Here is a 26,358-nt window from a genome sequence, read left to right on the forward strand (position 1 = left end):
CATCTCTAATGCTTATTGTTATTGATAGGAGCCCCTGTAGCCTCTCTCTAAGAAAGAGAAGTATGTTCAACTACGAAATGCCTTCAAAATAAATCGGACTTAAAAAAATGTTTTTGTACAAAAATCTTTCTTTTTCAATATCTTCTGTTATTTCAATCCCAATCATGCTTATTGGAATCCACGGCGGCTATTTTCCGGCAATCTGCCGGGTATGTTTTTTCAGGATGGGAAAGTTGACAAGTCCTCCCTACCCCCTCCCCCTTCTGGCCCGCCGCCCTTGCCCCCTCCTCGCCAATCTGCAAGTGCCAGCGATACGGTAAGACACTAATGTCAACCACTGCTTTCAAACAGATTTTTCGGAGGAAAATACCATTTGACCTCGAAAGTTCTTCGCCCACATAATTTTAACAGGATTTTAATGAAATGTTCCGGCATCCAAATGAACTATTATGACATCATATAATTAATATTTTTCAGTGACTATGAATTTATGAGTTTTAATTTCTAGATTTATCAACTTCAATTTTACGAGGAGCTGAGAGCTGCTTTTTTAAACTTCAAAAACTGAAGATTTTAAGAGAAATATTTTGGCGTATTCGGCTGAAGAGTTTTTTTGTGGATAATATAAATATAAGTTTTTATTAATTAATTTTCTATATGAATTGGTCATATAATGAGTTGGTCTTTTAAATTTTAATAGAATTCTTGCCTGTTTTAGATATCAAAAGCCAACAGTAAGCCCAGCAATAACAGTGACAGTACGCGATCACTCAACCTAACAGCGCAAGAGTCCTCCTCAACAGCAGAGAGACAAAACAGTACAATTTGTGGGACTAAAATCAACCTGCGACCCTCAAATAGTGACTGTCAAAAAAGTTCTCTCAGCTCAACTACAATCGATAGTTCTGATGTTGGTAACAACGAAAAGTGCAAAGAAAAGAACAGTAACGCAAATAACGATAGCAGTACCGGCGGAGATACGACTCCGTTAGCCGACGACCGTTTAATCGAATTGGAACTTCACTTAAATAAGTCAGTGTCGAAAGTTGACAGAATGCAATCAGAAATTGACCTCCTTCAGTTGACTTTAGAGGAATCGAAGTCAACGTCAGAACGCCTTGCGTTGCTCTGTGGGAAGTATGAAAGCAACACTACAGCTTTGAGGATTGCGTTGGACTACGCGGATCTTTGTGTCGAGGCCCTGGAAAGTTTGCTGGCGCTGGGCGCCAGTGGATCTACTGTTGACTACAGCAGTTTGGGCGTTTCGGGTGCTGGGGGGTCGAGACGAAGTCCGAGGCTTCCAAATGCGACATCAAATCCTCTTACGTATTCGGTGTTAGGTAAGTATCATTCGAGGTATAAGCGTGTATAGCCAAGGCAGTGTATAAATTTTGTGCTTAAGTTACTACTCATTATCAAACCATACAAACATATAACTAAAGATAACTACTGTCTGGTGTCTTGCTGGATATCTGGAAAACTTAAAGATGTGCGAGCCGCCTAGAAGTTAAGTAAAAATGAGGAGCAAAAAGACTGATTTAAAAGCATGGGGTACCAATTGGTTCTTAGAGACGTTGAGAATGGAACAAGCTGACCTTTGTAGTCAGAACATGAAGCAATCATTGTTTTTATTACTATGGCTTTAGAAGTTTTCAGAAGCATGGCGCTTATATCAATCATATTTGAGATATGAAAATCGAACGGTAATAGTTAGAATATTAATTTTGATTTAAATATACGCCTAATGTGTGTATTTCTGAACGTGTAAGCATGTAACCTACCAGTAGTTGTCTTAAATTTTCTCTGTCCTCTAAAATCTGTAAATGGATTTGAAACCCAATGAGTCTTATTAGTGATATTTGATGTCTATTGTGTGACTGAAGGCGAGTTCTCGGACTGTGAGGACGAGTATGCTATGTTGGGTATCAAGTCATACGTGGAGGAGGAAGAGGAGAGGCTGAGTGTGAAAGAGAGACTGCAAACTAGCAGGAGACACGCAGAGACAGTTGCGAAGACTATCCTCTCACATCTCGACACCACATTTGCCAAGGCCAACAGGTCCGCTCCTGTTTATGTTTGTTTGAACAAAAGTGAAAACGTCAATATTTGTATCACACCCACGCCCAAGTTTATGATGCAAAAACGCCTTTGTCTAAGTTTTCACTCTGTACATACCACTCTGTATTAACATATTTTTTACATTTTGTTTTAAAATCCCGTCTTATCAGCCCTTTTTAGATAATTAACTTATGAGCTGACGCATGGCTGCACTGACATTTCAAGGCTTCAACTCGCGCAAAGTTTTTACACAAGAAATTGCTCTGTAACATTTCGTAAAGCAACTAATGAAATTTTATGTTTAACTTCTGCTACTACTATCTATATCGACTGTGTATCTATCGTTTGTATCATCCACTTATGAGTAATGGTCGAAATTTTTTTTTGCATTGTGGAATTTCACGCACTTGTGAAGGAACTGAAGTAATCCGTTATGGACTAAGCAAAATAGGACCAATTTGTAGATAATTTTGCCCGTCGATAATGAAGTAAACTAATGCGAATAAAATCACGAGACAAATGTGTTTTTGAACAGGTACTGAAATGCCGTAGAGCAATAGAAATGGTTCTGAAGAAGAACAATAATGAATTCATCATTCGAATAATATAAAATACTATTAATATGCAAAATATAAATACAATTGACTCTCAGAAAGGACACAACTCATCCCTACGGCTCTTGCTATGCCTGACAAAAAATGTCGGGAAAAACTTGAATTTTGTAGGGTAATTTGTGGTGAGAACAACCCTAATTCTACTACAAATGCGTCCACGTCTCTTCTGAACTCACCCTCTCGACCTCCGAACACGACGGACAACCAGCTGCAACAGAACCAGTCCAAATTGGGTGGAGGTGGAGGTGGATCGGGTTCCACTCACAGTCGAGTCTCCTCTTTCAATTGTGGAGGCAGTAATGTCGATGACTCATCTTCACAAGACAGGACTAGGTTTGTTGTTTACTTGCCAGTCTTAAGTTTCATTTTCTTGCAAGTGGTAAATTTTGTTTACTTTTACTTGTACGTTTCAAAATTAGAACGTGCTTTGGTGTTCCGGAAACAGAATTAACAGTTATGCACGGTGAATTGCGAAAAAGTAAGAGCAACCAAGAAAATGTATATATTTGGAGGAGACATTTTTTTAAAGGTGAGCAAGTGTTCTATGATTTTTCTAGTACAAAAGTTCTCCAAGGTATCGGAAGTACACTTTAGTCTAAAATCGAAATTAATCTGGGCGCTTTGAGTCTATACTCTCTAATTTGTTCGTGTCTCTAACACAACTTTCTTTCGGAAGGGAAATTTTCCTAAACATGGGAAATTCTTTATACTGACATAATTTTGGTGGCCACGGTTGAAAGGTTTTTTTATCACAATTCTCATATTTCCTAGTTCATGCAAATTTTTGGGCAAAAATCATGTGCATAAAATACATTCCTTCAGGAATTTTTGTATTTTTCTTTTCTAGTACAACAAGTTCGACAACCAGTGGTGCCACTAGTGTAGCCTCGGATTGGTCCAAACTGGACGAAAACCGACTTCGCGACTACATCCGCCAGTTAAAAACAGAAACCGCCCAGGTCAGGCTAACTGTTGTGGAGCTTGAGAGTATCTACATGGATCCAGAATTCGCTACAACTCAAATGAAGAGAAAACGAGATCTAGAGGAGCAACAGCAGTTGATGTCGATTAGTAACAGTAATGGGGCAGTAATTAACAATAATAACAACAGTAGTTTGTCCTTGGACGAATGTCAAAGGCGAGAACGTTTGAAGCAAGAAAGCGACATGCTGGCGGCTTTTGAGAGTCAACGACAGGATTTGGAGTATGCTGTGCTCACACAGGAATTGATGACACTCAAGGTAGTACTTCCACAGGTCTTCTCTTTTCTTCCCGGATATCCAACACCCATATTTTGACCTTAAAAGCAGACAGATTTTTCTATTCGAAAGTTACTAGTATATAATTGATTTCACCACACCATTTGTTGGATCTATTTCGGCCCCAAATGAAAAGATACTGGGCAAAGTTATGGGAGCTACGTGATAGGTGAAACATTTTCATACTCTGTATACCAGTTTATGTACCCCCGTCTGGCGTTAGCTGGTGATAATTTGACCTAGACTTCAAAATCTAAACGTAGAAATTTTCTCAATAAGAACTTATTTTGCTAAAAGCATAATTTTGGGATTTTAAGGCTAGGTTCCACGTTATTTGCTTGTTTAGGAAGAGAAAGCAGAACTGCGTGCTCAAATGTACTTAATTGAGAAAGAAAAGAAGCAAATGAACAGTCTTAAACTATCCCAAGAGGCTCAACTGAACGCATACTCGGTTCAAATTGACCACCTCAAACAACAGTTAGAACAACAGCAGCAGCAAAATAACAAAAATAATACCAGCAATTCAGCAGAGCATCAGAGCCAAACTGGGAGTGATTCGGGAGCCAATCAGAAATTGAGTTCCTCGTCCTCGACGAACAGCAATCACGGGTCGGCTGGTGGTGGCGCTGGCGGAAAAATTGGCGGTCAGCAATCAAACGCCTTGAGTGCTTTTACACAAAGCCCAAGAAGTGCCTTCTCAACTTTGAGTTCGTCTGCTAGTGCTTCCAAGGTAAAATATAACATTTATAGTTAAAATTTATTATTTGACCAAGAAAGTTTGTAGCTTTTATTTGGGACCTGTGGGTCTTTTGGGCCGTTAGTAGTAATATAGTGAGCTACACTCCCCGGGGGGGGGGGGGTGAGGTCCCCCATGTATTAAGATAGGGTATAGCGTATTTTTCGGGATTTGGGACCTCCCTAACGTATTAAGATAGGGAATGAATTAGCATGTATTAAGATTAGGTATAGCGGTCTTAATGTATTAAGATTAGGTATAGGTTGCATGTATTAAGATTAGGAATAGAATCTCTATGTATTAAGATTAGGAATAGAATCTCCATGTATTAAGATTGGGTATAGCCGCCATGTATTAAGATCAGTTATAGCCGCCGACATGTATTAAGATTAGTTATAGCCGCCGACATGTATTAAGATTAGTTATAGCCGCCGACATGTATTAAGATTAGTTATAGCCGCCGACATGTATTAAGATTAGTTATAGCCGCCGACATGTATTAAGATTAGTTATAGCCGCCGACATGTATTAAGATTAGTTATAGCCGTCGACATGTATTAAGATTAGTTATAGCCGTCGACATGTATTAAGATTAGTTATAGCCGTCGACATGTATTAAGAGTAGTATAGTCGGTGCAAATGTGGGGGGTAGGTTCGGAGACGCTCCTGATAGGCTGAAATTTTGAGGGGAAAAAATCAATGTTTGTGTAGTTATTAAGTGTTTACTTGAGAACAATAGAATCGGCGTGGGTAATTACTTGCTGTAATTATGTGAGGGGTAATTATGTGACAGGTTGAATTTTGTTTACAACTTTTATGTTATTAAATTGTGAAATTAATTGGTGGGGGTTTTCAATTACCCTAGTTATCTGAGGGGTAATTATGTGACATGTTGAATTTTTGTTTACAAATTTTAGGTCAATTGCAAAGATTGTTCCCCTAATTGTTTGAATCAATTGTGTAACAAATGTCTTTTGCGCGCTCATTAATTGGAAAAAATTCAATGATAGAAAAAAAATGAATTAAAATTGTATAAAATTACAGACACAGTATAAATGTAATAGAGAATACTAAAGAATTGTGCTATAGTAAAAGCATTTAAGTTATATGTTGAGTGGTGCTGTATGAATACCGTCAGACTGAACAATGCGCTTAGGGTAGAAATAGGACAGTCCCTTCTTTGTCTGCTCATACGTAGCAACACAATGGTTTATTGTTCTGAACCCTCTATTTGTTGAAGTAAGATTGATAATTTCATCCATCACACGTCGATATTTCTCCATCGGTCCATCTCCATTCTCTTCTAATGTTCTTTTATTGAGACCTTTACTGCTGAACTTGTATTTGTCAGACTGTGCATCGTAGCAACAATAAGTTTTGCTACAAAGACAAATCATTTCCGTACATCTGAATTCTTCCTTGAAAAGTCCTGGTTCCCGTTTATCATGCTTCTTATGCTTAGAACAACATGTTCTAGGGAAGAAATTTTGAATAGCATCTGCTTGGAAAGAGTCGTTACAGTCCTGCTTTCTCAATGCTTCCCATTCTTGTTTTTTAGCAGGTCGAATACAATCATACAAATTCTCATGAGCTAAGGCTAAATAGAGGGAATCTGTATCCATCTCTAACTCCTCGAATTTATCCACGTCGCAAAATCTGTCAAAGAAGTTATAGTAGAGCTCCAACATACGTAATTTAGCGTACTGAAGTATGAAGAATCCAACTATTATAGGTTCGCGGTGTTCAATTTTTGATTTTGCTAGCTCAACTTCGTAAAGCTCTTTTGAGACATTGTTCAACCGCTTAAACATTTTCCCATTGATTGCTTTGTGCGTCTTCTCATCGTTAAAATATTTGGTTTCTGTATGTTTGCTTCTGTCCATAATCTGATAACCGTAAGAGCTATTACCCAATAATTTCATAGTCTCAGCAACAACGCTGGAATCAGGATTTTCATCTCCACCTCTTCTAGCGTCTACCACTGACTGTACAAAGGTGTTGAAACATTTGCGCGGCGTGTACTGTACAAATCTATAAATTCTTGTACATTTCAGACCGAGGCTGATGTAGAAATTTAGTAGGGGAGTAATAATTGTTCCATTTTCCAGATTGAAACTTGAAATTAGCATTCGCTGAGGTTGCTTCAGTAAGTTGTTTTCGACAGCGTAATCTCTCATATAATCTCCAATATCAGCTCGACTAACGTTGAAATTTTTAAAAATAGGCGGGAAATTCGAAAACTTGTACTTCAAACCTGTGGGAACTTCCAAATCACATTGTACGTATCCAAACATCTCCCCATCTCTTATTTTAGCTAGTAAAGACTCTTGCTTCAAAGGTAATTTGAAAGGAAAGTTCTTTCTCACGTGATTTCTGACATTTTCTTCTTCTTTAACACTTTCCCACCATTTACACTCCCAGATTTCAACAATCTTATATCCTTTACTTTTTAAGTAATCTCTTCTCAATTCATCATGTTCTCTTTTTCTAATCCCTCTCTGTGTTTCCTCTTCTGAGAGACTTGCTTTAGCTTCCTGACAAGGACAGAAATGAAAGTAACAACCCATGGCTTCAAACACCGTATTACAATGTGTGCAAAATCCGTCTACGCTAAAACAATCAATCTTCTTCTGTTTTCCGGTTGTGTAGTAGCTCTCAATTTTACATTCGGAACGTTGTGATTGAAGATATGACATAACCATGTTCTCAAATGTTCGAGATCTGTTTGTTCGAGCCCTGAATTTTTGAGAATCTGTATCAAATTCCCATCGAGTGTAAAGTCCAGTGGGCATTTCTTGACACATTGAAAAGGGATAGAGTTGGCTAGCGTCAATACCTACGATAGACTTGCAAAGGTTTTCAGAGTTTCGTATGAAGGTCTGATCAACTACTGCTTTTCTAGTAAAAACAATAGATGGACCACCAGTCATATCCTCACGTATTTTGTCATGTAAATCTTTGTCAGCTTCAACAAATGGAAAAAACTTGTGGTTTGTTGACTTGTGAAGACAGATATTAGCCAAGTTCGGAAGTGTACATCCGAGTTTTAACATATCGATACCCTTGTTGTGATAAAACTCCATCATTTTTTGCATTGCCTCCAGTGTTGGAACAACATCCTTGTTGTTGTACCACTTGACAAAATCTCTGAATGTAGCCATTTTTTCTTGCTCCCAGACCACTTTCAGGTAATTGTAATTGTCAATTCCAGATGGAGGAACATTTTTCAACCTCAACTTTTTTAATGACTCTTGTTGAGAAAATCCACTGTTAAGCAATTTAGTGAAATCAGTAAATTCCTTCTCCAGTGGATTATAGTTTCTCAGTTTGCTAAAGAAACGGTCGTAAGGAGGGAGAAAAGTTGCATCGAGCTTTTCGGGAGAGTCAAACCACTCATAGGGGAAGAATCTTTTGGTCTCATTTGTCTTGTATGCTTTAAGGAAAGAATCAAGTGATGTAGCTCCACCGAGAAAGTTGAGGATATCGAGAAATTGTACATCACCAAACTTAAGAGAAACAAAGTGATTTGCTTTTTTAATAACAGTAGGTTGAATGTCGCGCTCATGAATAAGATAGGGTAGGAGATAGGACTTAATGAGATTTAAATCATATTTTCCACTATTGAATCCGAACACAGGTAAAGTGTTCACATAACGCTCAAAGTGCTGCTGTAAGTCCAAAAGCTGGTTTTTCTGCATTTGGAGAAATTGCGTAGACATATCAGCTTCATCATCTTCTTCGGTACGTTCACCTTCACACTCAAATGTTGAAGCGTTTTGATCCTTTCTTTTAATTAAATTTTCACCAATTGCGTTAACTCGTGCTCTGATTACTGCTTCAATAGAGGAAAACTTTGTCCACATTTCAGTTTTACTTTTGTTTGCTAAGTCTTCAATAGCTTCAACAAAAGATATAATGAGAGCTTTCGGATCTTTATCGCATAGGAAGACAGGTTCATCAATTAAATTGGAGGAAATAGAGACAGAGATTGGTTCATGCTTTCCAATCCAAGTGGTTGTGTTTGTATCTTTTAATTGGTCAGAGGGTACACATATCGATTCAAAGTCAAAAATAGCCAAGTTCTTGAACAATTTTTGATCTTCGTTGTAGGAAATTCCAAATCCGTCAAGCTTATCAAATAAGGTCTCGCGCAATGTATACACACTCTTTGGGTAAATATGCTGTACTCTATCTTTACACGTTTTAACATGGCGGTTGAAATTTCCCGCTTTCTGAATGAACGTATCGCAACTGGGACAACGGAATCGTTTAAAGAATGTGTTGATATCATCTACATAGCATATGTGGTTGTTGTAACGTAATAAATTAATATTTTTCTCATACATTTCAATACTTCTCCTCGCAAGTTCACCAACAAAATCTCCATCTACAATGTCAATATCGTAAATAAATATGTTGTGCTTTATTGCATTTTCAACAATTACAAGATGATCGATCGATACCCCTCTGAAATTGATTGCGTCTTGTCCAGATTCGTGGAGGAATGCACTAAACAAATTTTTTGCATTGATCTCAAGCTCCGATGATCCATATAAGTGAACAGCTATAGCTCGGAATAAGCAAAGATAATCTTTGTAAGTCTCACCATAGCCATTCGATACGAGACAATTCACATCTGGTCGTCTGAGTAACTGTTCAGGAAGAACAGCATCGATACATCCCATTGGAATGGATTTTAGGAGAGCGCAAAATATTGTTACATTTGTAGTCAGAGCAAATCGCCATTTTGTATTCTCCCGCTCCTGAGCACACGTCTCCACTAAATCCATCTTTTCAATCCTGTCCTGAAGAGAGACTAAGTCTCCTTTGGAACAGAGTAGATGAGATTTCTCGAAGAAAGTGTTGTTCTCGTGAGCGTAGAAGTATCGATACTCGTCCGTATCCACATTTCTTAATACAAATCCTAGAGCTAAGTTGACTTTGGCTGCACAGTTGAGTTTTTCGAATACTTCTTTCAACTTTTTATTAATTTCATGAGGATCGAGCTTGGACAGCTTGAAGTTGAACACTTGATGTCTTCCATTTTCCATCTCAGTATCGTCAAAAAAGTGCTGGCAAACACTAAGTTCTTGTTGTAGCTGCTCGTTGTCCTTTTCCAGCTCCTCTGATTCTAGAACTTCTTTAAGCTTTTCACTCGATTTTGTTCCAACTTTTGTTGAAGTTCCATGCTTTCTCCTCTTGTGTTGTTGAAGAGAATAGAAACTCGGAAACTCCTCCAAGCATACAGTACACATAGTGCTTAGCTTTGTATCCTTAGGAGCGTGATGCTTAGCAATGTGGTAATTCATGTCTTCTTTCTTCTTTGTACTGAAATGTGGACATTTGGGACAAAATAGAGTCCCACTATCACAAGACTGCTTGTGTCTTGCCATATTCTTCTTCACCACCATTTTGTTGCACTTTGTACATTTCACTGGGAGATTTCTATCGAGAGAAGGCATTGTTTTGGTACAAGATGAAACAAATTCGGGTATTGTGACGAGCAACTAATTGTGACAATAACAAAGTGAGAATGAAAATTATTTTTGTACATTTAGGGAACGCAGCTATGACGCATCACTCCATATATGGAAATTTATCATTTCCATTTTAAGAAGCTTGTTGTCATAACCGAACATTCTAGAACATAATGAATAAACCAATCAGATTCTTCCATTTACAAATACCTTTAATAATTAAGAACACTCTTTTTAAATATGTGAATTCATTCCTTGGAGTAAACTCAAAAAAAGCAAATCATTCTTATATATCTTCTTAATCATTTCTTTTACATTTTATATAAGTTTTCATATTTCATCCAGCCATAATCCAAAAACAGACTCACAACAAATTCAAACAAATTGTTCCAATCTTAACAAACTCTGTGATTCAAATTTGTGTCTATCCGCAATTGAGAGAATTCGGTGCTTGCAAACAAATCTAGTCCTATTGAAAATTGAAATTAGCACATGAATGTGCTTTTACAACAATGTTAAAGATGTCGAAAACAAATATTCATCCATACTTCACGAACAAATATTTACTTTACAACTTAACGTTATTGTCTTGGAACCTCTCAACCAATCGAAATCCCGTGTTAAAGAAATTATTCTGAAGATTAACGATTTTATTTTGTGTAATTGTTTCTTAATTTTAATTTTCTTTTACATAAACAGAGTATTGCGTGAAATTTTGCTCATTTGCGAAAAATGTTAATCAAAAATCATTTACAGTTGTTGGAAAAAATATATAAGAGGAAAGAAGGAATTGCCGATGCTTACAAAGTTGACGAGATTGATGTTGATTCCTATTTTTTCTACAATTTCTTGGACATTTGCGTTCAGAATGACAGAATAATCCGATTTAGTAAAGGATTCGAATATGCAACATTTTCCATTAAAAAATTCAAATATGATGATTATATAACGAAACAATCATTTGATTTATCGTCAGAGCTACACATTAACAAGTACGAAATTTTATTTATTTTGAATTCTGTTCCCGAAATTTTAGAACAGTACAGAAATCTAGCACAAGCGAACTGTATTCCAATTCCTGACCCCATAGCAATCACTTCATCTGTACAAACCGCGTTGTTTTTTCATTATTATACAGATTACAATTCTGAAGGAGTAAAAATTCGATTTGGAATTCGGCTCCCAAATATATATATACAAATGTTCTGTTCCAAAAATGGAATACTTTCCGAGATTGATTTAAATTTTAACGAAGTTGAACAAATTAATCAGAGCTTAACATTTTTGGTAAATTATGTCACTTCGTTCCCAATGAGCTATCCTTATTTAGTAAACAAGTAGTCGTATCATGTGATACATGTATTATTCAAAAACCATATTTGGTTTCTATTCACGCATTGATGTTCCTGCTTCGTATACGAGCATCATTTTATAACAACTTCTTCCATATTTGGATACATTAAATGATTTCCATTTCCTGTTTCGGTTACTAACGTCAGTTTTTCTACAAAATATTTCCTTCTTTGGTTACTTTGTTCTTATTGGACGGAATTCACTATAAATAGGAGCGACAAAGTTAGACTTCATCATTCTCTTTCATTTCCTCAAAATTAATTTCACCTCTGTTCCTCATCGTCCTGCTAACTATTCTTCAAAACTTTATACAATTGAGTTCCTACATTCACATTCTTCTCATCTACAGATCTTACTTCAGTTGTAACGTTTATCTGTTTCTAACTTAGATATTCTTTTTGTCCTACTATAAAGTGAAATTTGTTGTTTTCTAACTTACTCTCTACTTGACAGTTTTCAATACGTTCATTTACAAACTGCTTTTGTTTCTAAAAAATCCACTTCTATCAACTCATCTGAACAAAATGGAGTTTACTGTGCAAAACAACAGTCTTCTGTACTCATTTTCCTTCACTGAGGAGACTGCTCGGATAAGTATTAAAGACTTATCAAACGGATTATATGAGACTGTAATGACTTTACCCATCACTGTGTGGCATATTATTGAACACCAGCGACAACAGTTCGACACCTATCATCAGGGTCAGGTTCCAATTACGGAGAATCAGCTTGGAACTCAAGCGATGGGACACGAGGTTGCTGTTATTAGTGGGCACCACTATCCCCACGTTGCTGGGACAGAATTTCCACCTACCTACGTCGCTGGCAACATTCAATATACTTTCCCTTGGGAAGAAGGGCAAATTCCCAACTCTTGGTTCTCTAGCCCGGATGTAAATCAAGTTTTGAGTTCAGTGGAGGAGTCAGGGAATTTGCTTCAAACTGTGTCAAGCTTTGATGGGAGCGAGCTAAGTGTTGATACTAGCACTTGGACATCAAATGAACAGCAGAACTTTGATCCGGCACAGTACTATGGTTCTACTGATATGTCGACTACTCCATCAATGACAACACCTTCCATAGAGGATGGAACGGCGCACAATCCAATTTTGCTGACTGATGAAAACTCAACAACTTCAATCAGCGTTCAACCAACTGATCCTCCAGTAATATTTGAACGTTCTAGACCTTTTGGGAATGAGATTCAAAACTCACCAGAGTATGTTGTGAGAACTCTGTTTGAATAGATTCGAGTTGGTACAATTTTGCAGCTTCATTTGTAATCGATCTTAACGGAAAAGTTGTATGTTGATTTATACATTTTCCTGGTGATGTATTTAAACATTCTTTATAATATAATTTTTCTCATGTGAGCTTTCTTTTCTAAACCAGTCCACAAGGATATAATCAAACAAAATTTTGAATTTTGAAACTTCGTTACAAAACTTGATATTTAACGGAAATAGCATTATCAAAACTCGACATTTAACAAAAGTTTTTGATCAAAAATTTGATATTTAAGAAAAAAAACTGAGCAGAAATTTGATTTCTAAGAAAAAAACCTGTATGAAAACTCGATTTTTAAGTTGTTATAGAAAAAGAAAACTTGTCATTTTACAAATTAAAAATCTCTTCCTTTTTTGCGTTAAATTATACCGTAAACTGGTGAAAATCAGGAAAAAATTTGCGCTTCATTGTATCCAATTGGAAACTGTTTTTTGATATTTAAACAAAAAGATTGAATGAAAACTCGACATTTAACAAAAATTTCGTTGAGAAAACTCGACTTTTATTAAAATAAATTGTTCCAAAACCCAACAGTTAACAAAAATTTTTGTGAGAAAACTCGACTTTTAAAAGAATAGTTTGTTACAAAACTTGACATTTAACAGATTAGAGGTATCAATTTAAACATTTAAGAAAAAGATTGTAAAAAAAGAGAAATTGAATTTTCTTGATTTTTAAACCAAACATAAAACTGATACTATGTAAATAATTGTGATGCAATTACAAATTTATTACTTTCTAATTTCAAGATATAACAGAGAATTATCAATTAAGCCATGGCCGTCTAACAAACAGTCAACAATTTTTATCAATTCACCCTCATATTTTGAGTTTTTAAGAGATTGAATTCTGTCCAGAAAAGAAGATCCCATTGTTTGTGTGCTTACATTTCTTTGTTCAGCGCGCAGTAGATGTCTCTTGAACTTCTTTCTACTCAATCTTTTTTTAGACACACTAGGTAACTTCTCAACATATTTGTTCTCATAATTGTGTTGTACTGCTCTGTCTAACTGAGTAAAGACAAGTCCCGATTCTTCCAAAATATTGCCAAATAATTGATGTTTATATAATGTATATAAACAATCAACTGTCTGATATAAATAGGAGAGATCTTCCAGTTTTTGAAGCAAGTCTCCGATGGAGAAAGAAATGAGAACAATGTGATATCGACAGGTTTTCAGGGGACAGAAACTGTTGTGTGAAGCAACAACATATTCACTTGTAAGAATATATGGTCTATAATCTTTGACAGATACAGATATAAACAACGCCTTTTCACAGAATTTTTTGTAAAAGTGTGGTAAAACCTGACACATAACTGCTGCCATTCTGTAATATTATTTAGTTCTAAAGAAATTGATTTCCTTATTTGAACTTAAATTCCAAATAAGGAAACTAATTTATTTATTATAAATAAAACCAAATTCCAAATAAGGAAATCAACTTATAAATTATAAAGGAATTCAAATTCCAAATAAGGAAACCAATGAAATTGTTATGTGCAATTTAAAATCTCATTTGAGCTAGGAATCAATTCAAGAAACAGCGGATTAATAAATTTCGATGTTTTACTTGTTCAAAATATTTTCGTCACTACTTCTCTCTAATGCAACACAGACGTGCTAAACACAAAGACTCTTTTTCTATAATGATTCAAAAGTTTTCTTTATTGAAAATTTCTGATTAGAAATCCTTTTAAGGAAGAATTCTAAATAGACACATTTTTCTCTTCCTTTTTAGGAAATTGTGCGAAAACAATGATGTCATTAGCATAAAAGGAAATTCTGCGTTGTAGAGGCCCTTAATTTTTTAAGCAAATCATTTAATCAACTTCTCGCAGCTTACTCAAGTTACGTAAATGTCGCTCTCCAAAGTATCTCCTTGTTACTCGAGCGCCCCATCAATGTTTACAGATTCACAACCTAAATTGGGTACTGATTCCGTCCCATTTTATATTGACTTTGGTTCTCATCCAAACAGATTTGGGAGATTTACTGTGTCCCAAATATTTAGAAATGGACAAAATTACTCGGAACCAACTTTTCAAGTCTTTAAAAAAGATAAATGTGGAACATTTGAAAAGTACCAACAACTGAGAATTGGAGATTACGAATTCAAGAAATTTTGTCTTCTGAAGAACGATCTGCTGAATGGAGACTGGGAAATTCGAGAAAATCCAGCTCAATTTGAGAAGAACCCAAAAATGGAAGACGTGCTGCAACAATGTCACAAAGCAAGAGAGATCAGCATTGGAAAAAATCGAAGACTCTACGTTACCTTTATACAGTACGTTCAGGACAATCCAGCTTCAGTTTATGTCCAGATCCGACTATTTTGTCGCAAAGAGAGCAATGAGTTCAAGCAAGTGACTTACGTCAGCTATAAAATGGAAGAATTCAAGGAACTCATTGAAAATCTTAAAGACTTCTCTAATTTTGAACAATGTACATTTCAATAACTACTGCTGCGCAATATTATGATGTTTTTTATATTGAATGATGAATATTTGGTGATTATATGTATTTGACTTTCAGTAAACATTTTTTCATTTGAAACTTTTTTCTTCTTAGAATGAGTTGAGATATTGGATGCTCTAGAAACATTTTCTTAAGTCTCAGAGATAAATCAAAAGTTTTTCACGTCAGGTTACATCACGAGCTTAAAAGGTATTCATATACAGTTCATGAAGCGCAAAATTTTCCCAATTTGGATAATTTAGACGTAGAGTCCCAAATTTCTGAATTCAAGTGGGTTATTCATAATGGGCTGCGCAGAACAACTCTAACATATCGTTCTGACAAACAAGAAATTTCCATTTCTCAACATCGCTGGAACGGATATCAGTGGAGTTTTCTTACAAAGATTGATTTGAAAAAAGAGGAGTATGAAATCTAGTAGATCATCTACCAACACTTCTTTCCTATATAGAAAATTACAAAAAGACTTGCATTATTTTGGACGAAACAACTCAGAGTTAATGAATATTGTTACTCTGGTAAACATTTTCAATTGTTACGGAAGCATACTTTCAATGTTCCCTACGAACGAAAAACGTAAAAACTGTTTTCTCGCAGCGTGTAAAATTTGGGACCGAAATGTCGATTTGGACGAAATTGATCAAAAGTTTCCTCACGGAGGAAGGATTGGATATGGAATCTCTCTTTTGGACTTTTTCTTAGCTAGATCAAAAATTTTTCGTCTACATGCAATTTTACATGATTCTGCTGGAGCTGTGAAAACAACAACAGACGAAGGACCAGGTTATTTTTACATGCTGCCGCAATTACCCAGCTCCTGTCTTCTAGGTCATATAACTGGATTATTCTTTTGTCTCTACATCAAAGTTTGTCATCCTCATATTTTTAAAATACTAGATTGTTAATCATTTGTCAATTATCTCAGCTAAAAAGAGGATGACTCTCGTTGTGTTTGATATTGAGTGCTTGGAGGGAACAGTTGTCAAGGAGCTGGGAATTTTCAAGGACGGAATTGTGTTAGGATATACATTCCTCCCACCGAATGACTACAAGCCAACATTTCAAGCAAAGTGGAACACAAAGAATTTAAATGGAATAAACTGGAATAATGGAAAAGTTGATTACTCAGATCTTCCAACCATAATTCATCAACATTGTTCTCCTACAACCGAATACTTTGCCAAAGGATTGGAGAAATGTAAAATCCTATCCAATTATTTGTGTAAGGATGTGGAAAATTTGGACGATTTTGGATGTCCAAAAGCCTCTAAGTTGATTTCCAACGAAGATACAATCTGGGAATGTAGTAACTACCCCTACCGACACAAGAAAACATTGCACTGTGCAGAGAAGAAAGCGTATGCTTATGGAACTTGGGTTCTTAATTTTTTTGACAAAATTTAATATTTGTAAAAATTTTTATATACTTTGATTGTAATGTATCATAGTCTTTTAATTAATTTTTAAAATCATTTTTTTCGCCTACAAAACATAGAAAAGTTGCTTCAAAAATGAGAAAGTTGAACAAATTTTGTCCTAGCGTTACACAGTTATTCTTCATTTCAATTCTGTCGTTTTTCTTAATTTTGAATTTATTCTCCTTTTTTATGCTTTCTGTTATTAATTCCTGTGAAGAGACAGTGTTTTGGCTGTCGCTGTTGTTTGTTTCTTTTTTATGTTTAGAAGCTTATCTCATTTTTTTATTTATTTACATCACAATTCAGTTGAAACATTTTCTCTATCGTCTCAATGATTACGTTTAAATGACTGAGCATACAGATAAGGATTAAATTTGGGTAATTTTGTCTTTGATGATAATAATCAGGAACGACAATCATGGAAACAGACTTGTAATAGGTCTCTAGTCGTTTTTCTGTCCCAATTTTTTGTTATACTCGTAATTCTGGTCTGTTGTATAGTACGAATAACATTGGCTACAACGTGTGAAGAAACAACAGTTTGGATTGCAATCCTTTCTAGTACAGTTGGTTATATTTTACCTTCACCTAAATTATGAACAAGATAATTTCCACAAAAGAACTAATTTTTATTTCATTGGTTGGACCAAGCGGATCTGGGAAATCTCATCTTATACATGAATGGTTAACAATTGGAACTTTTCAACCAGAGTTCGACAAAATTTACTACTTCTATCAACATTATCAATCTCTTTATGGTTTAATGTCTAAAGATGTTAAAAATATTGAGTTCATAGAAGGAGTTGACTTTGAGTTTATTCAAAACCTCCCAAATAACGGAACAAAGTATCTGTTAATTTTTGACGACTCTTGTGAGGAGATTTCCAGCTCTAAAGATTTCGTTAAAATTGCAACAGCTGGAAGACATAAAGGACTCAGCACAATATATATCAAACACAATTTATTTCATCAGAGTAGATTAGGAAGAGATATAGAGTTACAAAATACTCATATCGTCTTGTTCAAATCTCCTAGAGATGTACTGCAAATAAACACTCTGAGCCAACAGTTGGGATTAGGTTCACAATTAAAAGATTGGTATACCAAAGCAACTTCTATTCCTTATGGTCATTTACTTATTGATTTAACTCCCAAAACAGTCGACTCTCTTCGATTTTGTACAAATAGTGGATCGATTCCTTCAATTTTTTTCCTTCCACAACATAAACAGCAGACCACATTTTTGAGTGATGAGCACACAACATCTCTCTACTCTGACAACGTTCCAAAGTTATTCCCGGAACTTCAAAAGAACTTACCTAAAAAATTGTCCGAAAGAATTTATTCAGTTCCTAAACGAGTGCATCGTAAACATGCTCAGAGGAGAACTGCAAGATATTCAAAAACGAGACGTAAAAAAGTATCAAGACGAAATTCATCAGCTTATTCTAAAAAGAACTGGAATAAATAAAAGGAGAGCAATCTTAAGTTCAAGGAAAGGAATAGAACTTATATCAATTCTAACTCCGTCTATCATTAACCGTCTTTCTTGAAATGGAACAGTTTGTTTTGATTCCTCAACAGCTTTACGAACAAAAATTCAAATTACATGTGTATAAATTGGACGAGAGTGAAGAAAAAGTTAACTTCGTTCCACAAAATTTAGATTCTCTTCACAAGGACATCACCACTAACACAAAATCATTCAAAAACGAGTCAGTTGTAGATCAAATACTCAAATGTCCTCGAATCAAGCTGTCCCTCAGTGACTCCATTTTACTGGATGGAAGAGATACAAATGTAGCATTTACCGATTTTATTTACGCATTGAAGAGAAAAAATATTGCATTTCCTGATATATATTACACAATACTTGATGCTACAGGGATAAGTCCGAGCAAAATTGTAAACAAGGATGCCAAAAGCAAAGACAGAGGGAGTTGGATCCCTTTCAAAATCTGAAAAAGCGAAACTTCAACGATTATACAAAGAAGGAAAAGCTGCATTTGGATCGGTTAGAAATCTTCAAAAAGCGAGCGGTTTATTAAGAGGCAAGGTTATTTCCTTTCTCCACACTAAAAATTCCTATACAAAATACCGTCAAGCAAATTGACATTTTAGACGATTACCTGCATTTGCAAAGCGGATAAATGAAATTTGGTGTCTTGATTTAGCTGGACAAATTGTCAGAGTTTAATAACGGAGTAAAGTATCTATTAATCTGCGTTGATGTATTTTCTCGTTTTGTCCGTGTTCAACCAATGAAATCAAAGTATTCTACAGATGCTGTAGCAGCTTTCAAAAAAATGCTACGAAAAAACAACATCCCACAAAAAGTATGGGTTGATCAAGGAACAGAGTTTGGTGGCGAATTTCGGAAATTTTGTGGAGAAAAGAAAATTAAAATTTATTCAACGAGAAGTGAAACAAAAGCTGCCGTAGCTGAGAGAGCTATCAGATCTTTGAAAAACATTATTTATCGCTTCATGGAAGAAAACGGGCATAAGTACCTTGTAAAAATGGGATCTTTCCTAAATACAATGAATAGTAGAGTAAATAGATCTACAGGTAAAGCTCCAAAAGAGGTAAAAAACAAAGACTTTTTATCAATTTTTTACAAAAATCCGATCAGACAATACAAAAAACCTCGGTTTAAAGTAGGGGATAAAGTACGAATTTCGAAATACGATATTCCTTTTAGAAAAGGATACAAGTCACAGTTCACGAGTGAAATCTTTGAAATTGTAAAGATTGCTACGTACAAACCTCCAACATACAACCTCAAGGGAGAGCAGGGTGATGAAATACTAGGAAAATTTTATGAACAAGAGCTCTCAAAGTGTATCATTTAGTGATGAACTCTTTTACGGTAGAGCTGGTTTCCAACGCATCCTTTGATTGTTATCCAAATAATACATTGAGTTCTTTTACCAATTTCCTTCCCGAACAGATTAACCTTGAAGGAGAATGGGAGGTGGCAATAACCGAACTATCATATCCATCTTTGTACCAGAATATTACAGATGGAAAATTTTTCTATCTAGATGCTGCAACTCCAGATACAAAACCTTCCGATTATTATACAATTGATGCAGGACTATATCCATCAATATCTGATATTGTGAACGAAATGAACAAACAAATTCAGGAAAGAGAAAAGTATGAGAAAACCCCAATCAAATTAAAAGTCAACAGAATTACACAGAGAATATCCCTAAGCCTTCCTAATGAGAACTCGTTACTAGTTATCTTCAGTACTGATCTCTGTCACGTATTTGGGTGTGAGGAAGCTGTTTACGGAATGGGTGTTTTTATGAGTGGTGCTGGACCACATTTTCCTAAATTTCCCTATGATATTGTTCGAATTCATACTCTCATGATATACAGTGATATTGTTGAATACAATATTGTAGGTGATACAAAAGCCGCGCTTTTGAGATGTATTCCGTTTATTTCTAAAATTAAGAATGGAGACATAATATCTACTGGACAATATATGAATTATCAAAACTTCCCAAATCTACAATTTAAAAAAATTCTTAAAAATTCTTTCCACAGCATTAAACTTGAGCTCCGCGACTCATACGGTGAAAAAGTTCCCTTCAATTCAGTAGGTGTAACAAGAGCTGTATTGATGTTCAGAAGAGCTTCAGACAATCATTTTTAAAATTAAGTTTACAAAAAATGGTTGCAGACAGTGATTTACCGTATTTTCGTGGTTATTCAAGACAAAGGGGAAGAGGATTTGGAGCTTTAGCACAAACAATTGGGAGAACTGCAATTCCTTTTTTGAGACGATATGTTGTACCAGCAGCTAAAAGAGTTGGTGCTGACTTGATTGAAATAGCTGCGCCAGAAATCGGAAATGTATTAGCTGGAAGGAAAAAGTTCAAATCTGCAGCCACAGATGTTGGAAAGAAAACTTTACGTAAACAACTAGGAGGAGGAAAACCTAGAAAACGACGTATTATTCGAAAACGCTCGCCAAAAATCAGTCGACGTCGTCGAACTAGGAGTGATATTTTTACCAAACTAAAATGAATACCAGATCATCAAATGACAGTAATTTCCGTTATGGACACTTTACAAATTCTTGCTTGGAGATTTTTGACAAAATTCCGGTTTTGGAACCAATTGAATCATCCCATATTCAAGAAGTTTATCCTAGCACTTCATTGGATGAAAGCAGCATTGAATTTGAATTTGAAACAGATAGAAGTATTTATCTCGATATGAGAGATATTCATTTACAAATTAAAGTTGGATTACAAAAGGGAAGATTATTTGACGATTTCATGAAAAAAGAGGAGCATGGAAAACCAGATATGGGTATGACTTTCACTGATGATGATTTACAATATTTGACTCATGTCAACAACTTGTTACACTCTCTTTTCTCCAACTGCGAAGTGTATTTAAACAATCAACAAGTGTACAACTCTAACGGACTCTATGGCCACAAAGCTCTGATATCCAATGAATTCAATGCTTCTACAATGAATAATGAAGGAATTTTGGCTTGTCATGGATACGAATTTGAGAAAGATCCTAGTGATTATGAAAAAAGTCCGTTCATAGATAGGGAAGAAGAGCTTTTGTTGAAAGATGGGGTTACCTTATATGGTAAACTTGCAATCGACTTATTTCAATGTGAAAAATTATTACTTCCAAATACAAAAATTAGACTCAAATTGATTCGAGCGAGACCAAATTTTTACATGATTTCCTACAATCCACATGTTTCCCTTAGAGTTCTTGACTGTTCACTTTTTACGAGACGTGTTGTCGTTAATGAGGTCTATCACCAGACAATCAAGTATCAACTAACACATCAACCAGCTTGCTATAATTTTATGGAGACAATTGCGCGAACATTTATTATTCCTTCTGGACAAAATCAATTTATTCAGGAAAATGTTTTCAATAATGCCCCAATCAGACGAATTGCAATAGCAATGAACACTAATTCAGCATTCACCGGACATTTTCAAGAAAATCCTTTTCATTATCGAAAGTTTGGACTGCGGGAGCTGAGAATTGTTCGAGGAGGGAGAGCTGTAGTCTCAATTGATACAACCAACAATTGTAGAGCTTATGTTACAACAATGAAGGCAATGAACTTCAACGAAGAAATTCCTGCGTTACCGAATGATTTCTTCACAGATCATTATGTGCTTGTATTCGATCTCACATCACTCCAAGATGCTGGTGAAAATGTTCATTATCCTGAACTCAGTGGGGAAAGTCTTCGTTTAGAAATGTTCTTTGAATGTCCGCTAACCAATGTTACCGAGTTAATTGTTCTCGGAGAACGAATCTCAACAGTTAAAATTGATCAGTTTGGAACAGTTGCTAAGAATGTCTGAAGAACTCTGCATTAATCAAGATTTTTTAATTTTCTTCTCAATTTTTTATGGTTTTTATATTATTGCCTTCTGCGTTGGAACATTTGTTGGATATGTACTTTCATCGCCCAGTTGCAACCCTTTCCACACTATAATATCAAGATAGGGAATGGATGAAAATTGGGGTAGACCTACTCCAAACTTATATGTATACCTTATTTGTGCAGTATTCCTGGGACTTTTAATCATCATTATTATCTTTCATCCCGATGTCACAGGTAATAGTGAAGACAGAGTAAGTGAATCTACAGGAGGTCTGATACGTAAAATTCCCCAATCTAAAGATTGTTGCTTTATTGAAAAGAACGAATCATTTCAACTTGATTGTAATGTGAGAAATCCCTGTTCAAACGGAGCTTGCGAATTGAAACAGAAGATTATTTGTCATGGATAATCAATCTCTTCAACAAATTATTGAACGCATTCCTGAGCTAAAATTCAAATACATTGGATCGTTTCCAGCACATTTCATTCCAAATTTACCCAAATTCAGCTTTGCAATCATTAACACTGCTTCGAGTAAAGAAGTCGGTGAACATTGGATATTGATTGCTCGACTCAACAGAAGTTACTATTATGCGGATTCTCTGGCTCGATCAGTAACACATTACAAATTTTTAGGTAAAAAGTACCAAAAAATAATACATCGACCACTTCAGAAGATGCAAAATTTGTGTGGATTCTACGCAATTTTTGCAGCATTTCAACTATTTAAGTTTTTCCAAACCAACTTGAACAATATTCATGATGTACACGTGTTAAATTTTATAAGTAACTATATGTAGTAGTGTTCATTTTGGTATTTAGTAAGCTGAAGTTAATAAAGTCGATAGTATATGTTTCTCGTAACTGTTTCTCGTGAGTTTTCTAAACTTTTTTATCGAACTTTATTAACCACTCGGCTAAGTGTACCTTGATGTTCATTGAATTTTATACAATTTATTGTAAATGATTGAGTAATTTTGTATTTTGATGCTCATAATTTGTACTGTGTCTGTCATTTTATACTATTTTAATTCATTTTTTTCTTTTATTTAACATCTTTTTTCAAATAATGTACAAAAAATAATGCATATATGCATGTAATTAGCAAGATGGCGCAGTGGGAGCGCGCTGGGCCCATAACCCAGAGGACGGTAGATCAAAACTACCTCTTGCTATCTTGACTTTTTCCAATTAATGAGCGCGCAAAAGACATTTGTTACACAATTGATTCAAACAATTAGGGGAACAATCTTTGCAATTGACCTAAAATTTGTAAACAAAAATTCAACATGTCACATAATTACCCCTCAGATAACTAGGGTAATTGAAAACCCCCACCAATTAATTTCACAATTTAATAACATAAAAGTTGTAAACAAAATTCAACCTGTCACATAATTACCCCTCACATAATTACAGCAATTAATTACCCACGCCGATTCTATTGTTCTCAAGTAAACACTTAATAACTACACAAACATTGATTTTTTCCCCTCAAAATTTCAGCCTATCAGGAGCGTCTCCGAACCTACCCCCCACATTTGCACCGACTATACTACTCTTAATACATGTCGACGGCTATAACTAATCTTAATACATGTCGACGGCTATAACTAATCTTAATACATGTCGACGGCTATAACTAATCTTAATACATGTCGGCGGCTATAACTAATCTTAATACATGTCGGCGGCTATAACTAATCTTAATACATGTCGGAGGCTATAACTAATCTTAATACATGTCGGCGGCTATAACTAATCTTAATACATGTCGGCGGCTATAACTAATCTTAATACATGTCGGCGGCTATAACTAATCTTAATACATGTCGGCGGCTATAACTAATCTTAATACATGTCGGCGGCTATAACTAATCTTAATACATGTCGGCGGCTATAACTAATCTTAATACATGTCGGCGGCTATAACTAATCTTAATACATGGCGGCTATACCCAATCTTAATACATGGAGATTCTATTCCTAATCTTAATACATAGAGATTCTATTCCTAATCTTAATACATGCAACCTATACCTAATCTTAATACATGCTAATTCATTCCCTATCTTAATACGTTAGGGAGGTCCCAAATCCCGAAAAATACGCTATACCCTATCTTAATACATGGGGGACCTCACCCCCCCCCCCCCCGGGGAGTGTAGCTCACTATATTACTACTGCCGTTTAATTACTTAAAGAATATTGCAGAAATTATATTAGTCCTGCGGTCTTTTTATCCAAATTCTCGCTTGACTAATTTTTCATCTGAGCATTTGACTAATTTTTCATCTGAGCATTTGACTTTTTGTCCTGAAAGACGGGATGAACAGGTAGCCCGGAGGGCCTTAACTCACTCAGCACCTCACTTAGAGTAAAGCTGTACGCCTTACTAGTCTCCAAGTATGCGGTCCATCGAAACTATGGTGGAGCATAAATGTATGGTTTGCAAGGCGGTTGCGGTTCTTACGAGTTTGAGATAAAAATGGCACCAAAAAGATCAAAAGAAGGGCATAAAAAAGCATGGGCACTAAGGCTTAATATTTAAAGACATAGTGCATTAAGTGAGCAAAGTTCTTTAGAGTATACTGCTTGTTGCTATTACTTTTAAGCTTGGTGTTCTCCAAGTTAGAGTCTAAATCGAGAATTTTTATTTGCTTAATGTTAATCCATGGGCTTTATCGGTATGCAACGTTCTTCGTTTGGCCTATTTTATTGTCAGCTGTAGATTGAAAGTATCCTTTTGCGCCGAGTATTTGGGATAATTGTTTTGCAATAGTTACTTGTGGCCAGTTTCTCCTTCCCATTCTCTCAACAAAATAATGAGAGCAAGTATCGGCTGCGATTTCGAACCATTAACGCAGGAACACGTGGCCATGGGGTGCTACTAATGACTAATAGATTGCCGCTCCTTTCCCATCCGGTCTCAGGGAATGTCCAGTTACATTGTGCGTGAAAATTCGTCCATAGTCTCTTCGAAAATTAAAAGAAGCGCGCAGCTCATGGCTATTAATGACATGGGAGATTCCCATCTTTTTGTGTGTAAAGTAAAAATCTATTAGCGGTTTTATACTTTAACTAATGTTTTTTTTTATTTTGATACTGAGTTTTCATTATAATTTTTTCATTTTTTGCCTGCATTTTTGGTTCCTTTTTAATCACTTAGCACAAAGTCACACGAACTACAGATCCAGTTACTGTTGAAAAGAGGCACAGTTGAAAACCTATAACATTTTCAATGTTGGGTTTTAATGACTTCGGCACTTTCTGACCAATAAAAAGTCTCAACGGCCTCCTATTTAGGTAAAAATGGAGTTTTCTTAAATCCTTCAGATGGCAATTGGTGGTTTTTATGGCATTGAATATACTGGTTTTCAAATATCAACTTTTCACTTCACCTTTTGCCAACTTATAATTTAGTCGCATAAATGTTTGTTCCCATACTGTTTCTTGCAAAATATAGTCTATTCTCTACTGGTTTTGTGCTTCAATTGACGTTTTCATGACTTTGGCATTGAGTTTTAGAAAAATTTGTGAGCTTTTGAAATTTGTCAATGTATTTTGTTCTTTTTGTTGGCATTTCATTTTGCCACTTTCGGAACCGGCTCTGATGGTTTCATAATTAGGCACACTTAGAAATTTATAATGTTTTTTCCCGTAATAGCTCACGCTCCTAATGGCTTCCAAACCTTGTTTTTGCACAATGTTTCCAAAAAAATTTTCAAAAGTTTGCTAGTCAAATTTTCATTTTTTTAAAACTTTTGCCTGTTTTTTATAGCTGCGAAGCTGTAAGCTGAGGGAAACTATATTGCGGTGCTCTTGGTTTTTTTTTACGACTCGAAGAGGAGTATTGAGATTCTACAGGTTTTTACGACTCGAAGAGGAGTATTGAGATTCTACAGGTTTTTTTTAGCAGAAACCAAGTTTGTTCATGACTTTAATTTTGACTTCTTTCTAATCGATCTTTTACCACCGCTTTTGATTGTTGACTTCTGTTTTCGAACATTGGACTTTAACAATAGCTTAGTTTGTAATGTATAGCAATTGGTAACAGTCTGTAATTCAAGGTGAAGAGGTCAATTTGAGAAAATTTGATCCCATTTAACTACCTACCGCCCGCCCAAAAAACTACCCCCTCCCCCCACGTACCTACCCCCCCCCCTCCCCAACGTACCTACCCTCCCAACCCCAACTTACCTACCCCCCCCCCCCCAACCCCAACGTACCTACCCCCCCCCCCCCCCTCCCCTCGTATCTACCTGTCCTCCCTCCCCCCCCCCGTACCT

General features: G+C 35.7%; 1 protein-coding gene and 1 non-coding gene across 5 annotated transcripts in view; both read left to right on the plus strand.

Moving 5' to 3' along the window:
- Positions 1-26,358, plus strand: part of LOC142352026 (uncharacterized) — a 110,446-nt gene that overhangs the window by 78,437 nt on the left and 5,651 nt on the right. For 3 of the 4 annotated variants that reach the window (XM_075404361.1, XM_075404360.1, XM_075404363.1), the window contains 6 exons: positions 224-316; positions 719-1,340; positions 1,884-2,058; positions 2,784-3,005; positions 3,520-3,913; positions 4,278-4,661. In XM_075404361.1, coding sequence (XP_075260476.1) covers positions 224-316; positions 719-1,340; positions 1,884-2,058; positions 2,784-3,005; positions 3,520-3,913; positions 4,278-4,661 — 1,890 coding nt within the window. The remainder of the gene's footprint in view (positions 1-223; positions 317-718; positions 1,341-1,883; positions 2,059-2,783; positions 3,006-3,519; positions 3,914-4,277; positions 4,662-26,358) is intronic. The other variant, XM_075404362.1, reaches the window with a different exon arrangement.
- Trnam-cau (transfer RNA methionine (anticodon CAU)) lies at positions 23,173-23,244 on the plus strand. Its single transcript has one exon. It is a non-coding gene; the product is annotated as a tRNA-Met (tRNA).

Source organism: Convolutriloba macropyga, chromosome 13 (assembly GCF_964194025.1).
Source record: "Convolutriloba macropyga chromosome 13, txConMacr16.3, whole genome shotgun sequence".
Classification (NCBI taxonomy): Eukaryota; Metazoa; Xenacoelomorpha; order Acoela; family Convolutidae; genus Convolutriloba; species Convolutriloba macropyga.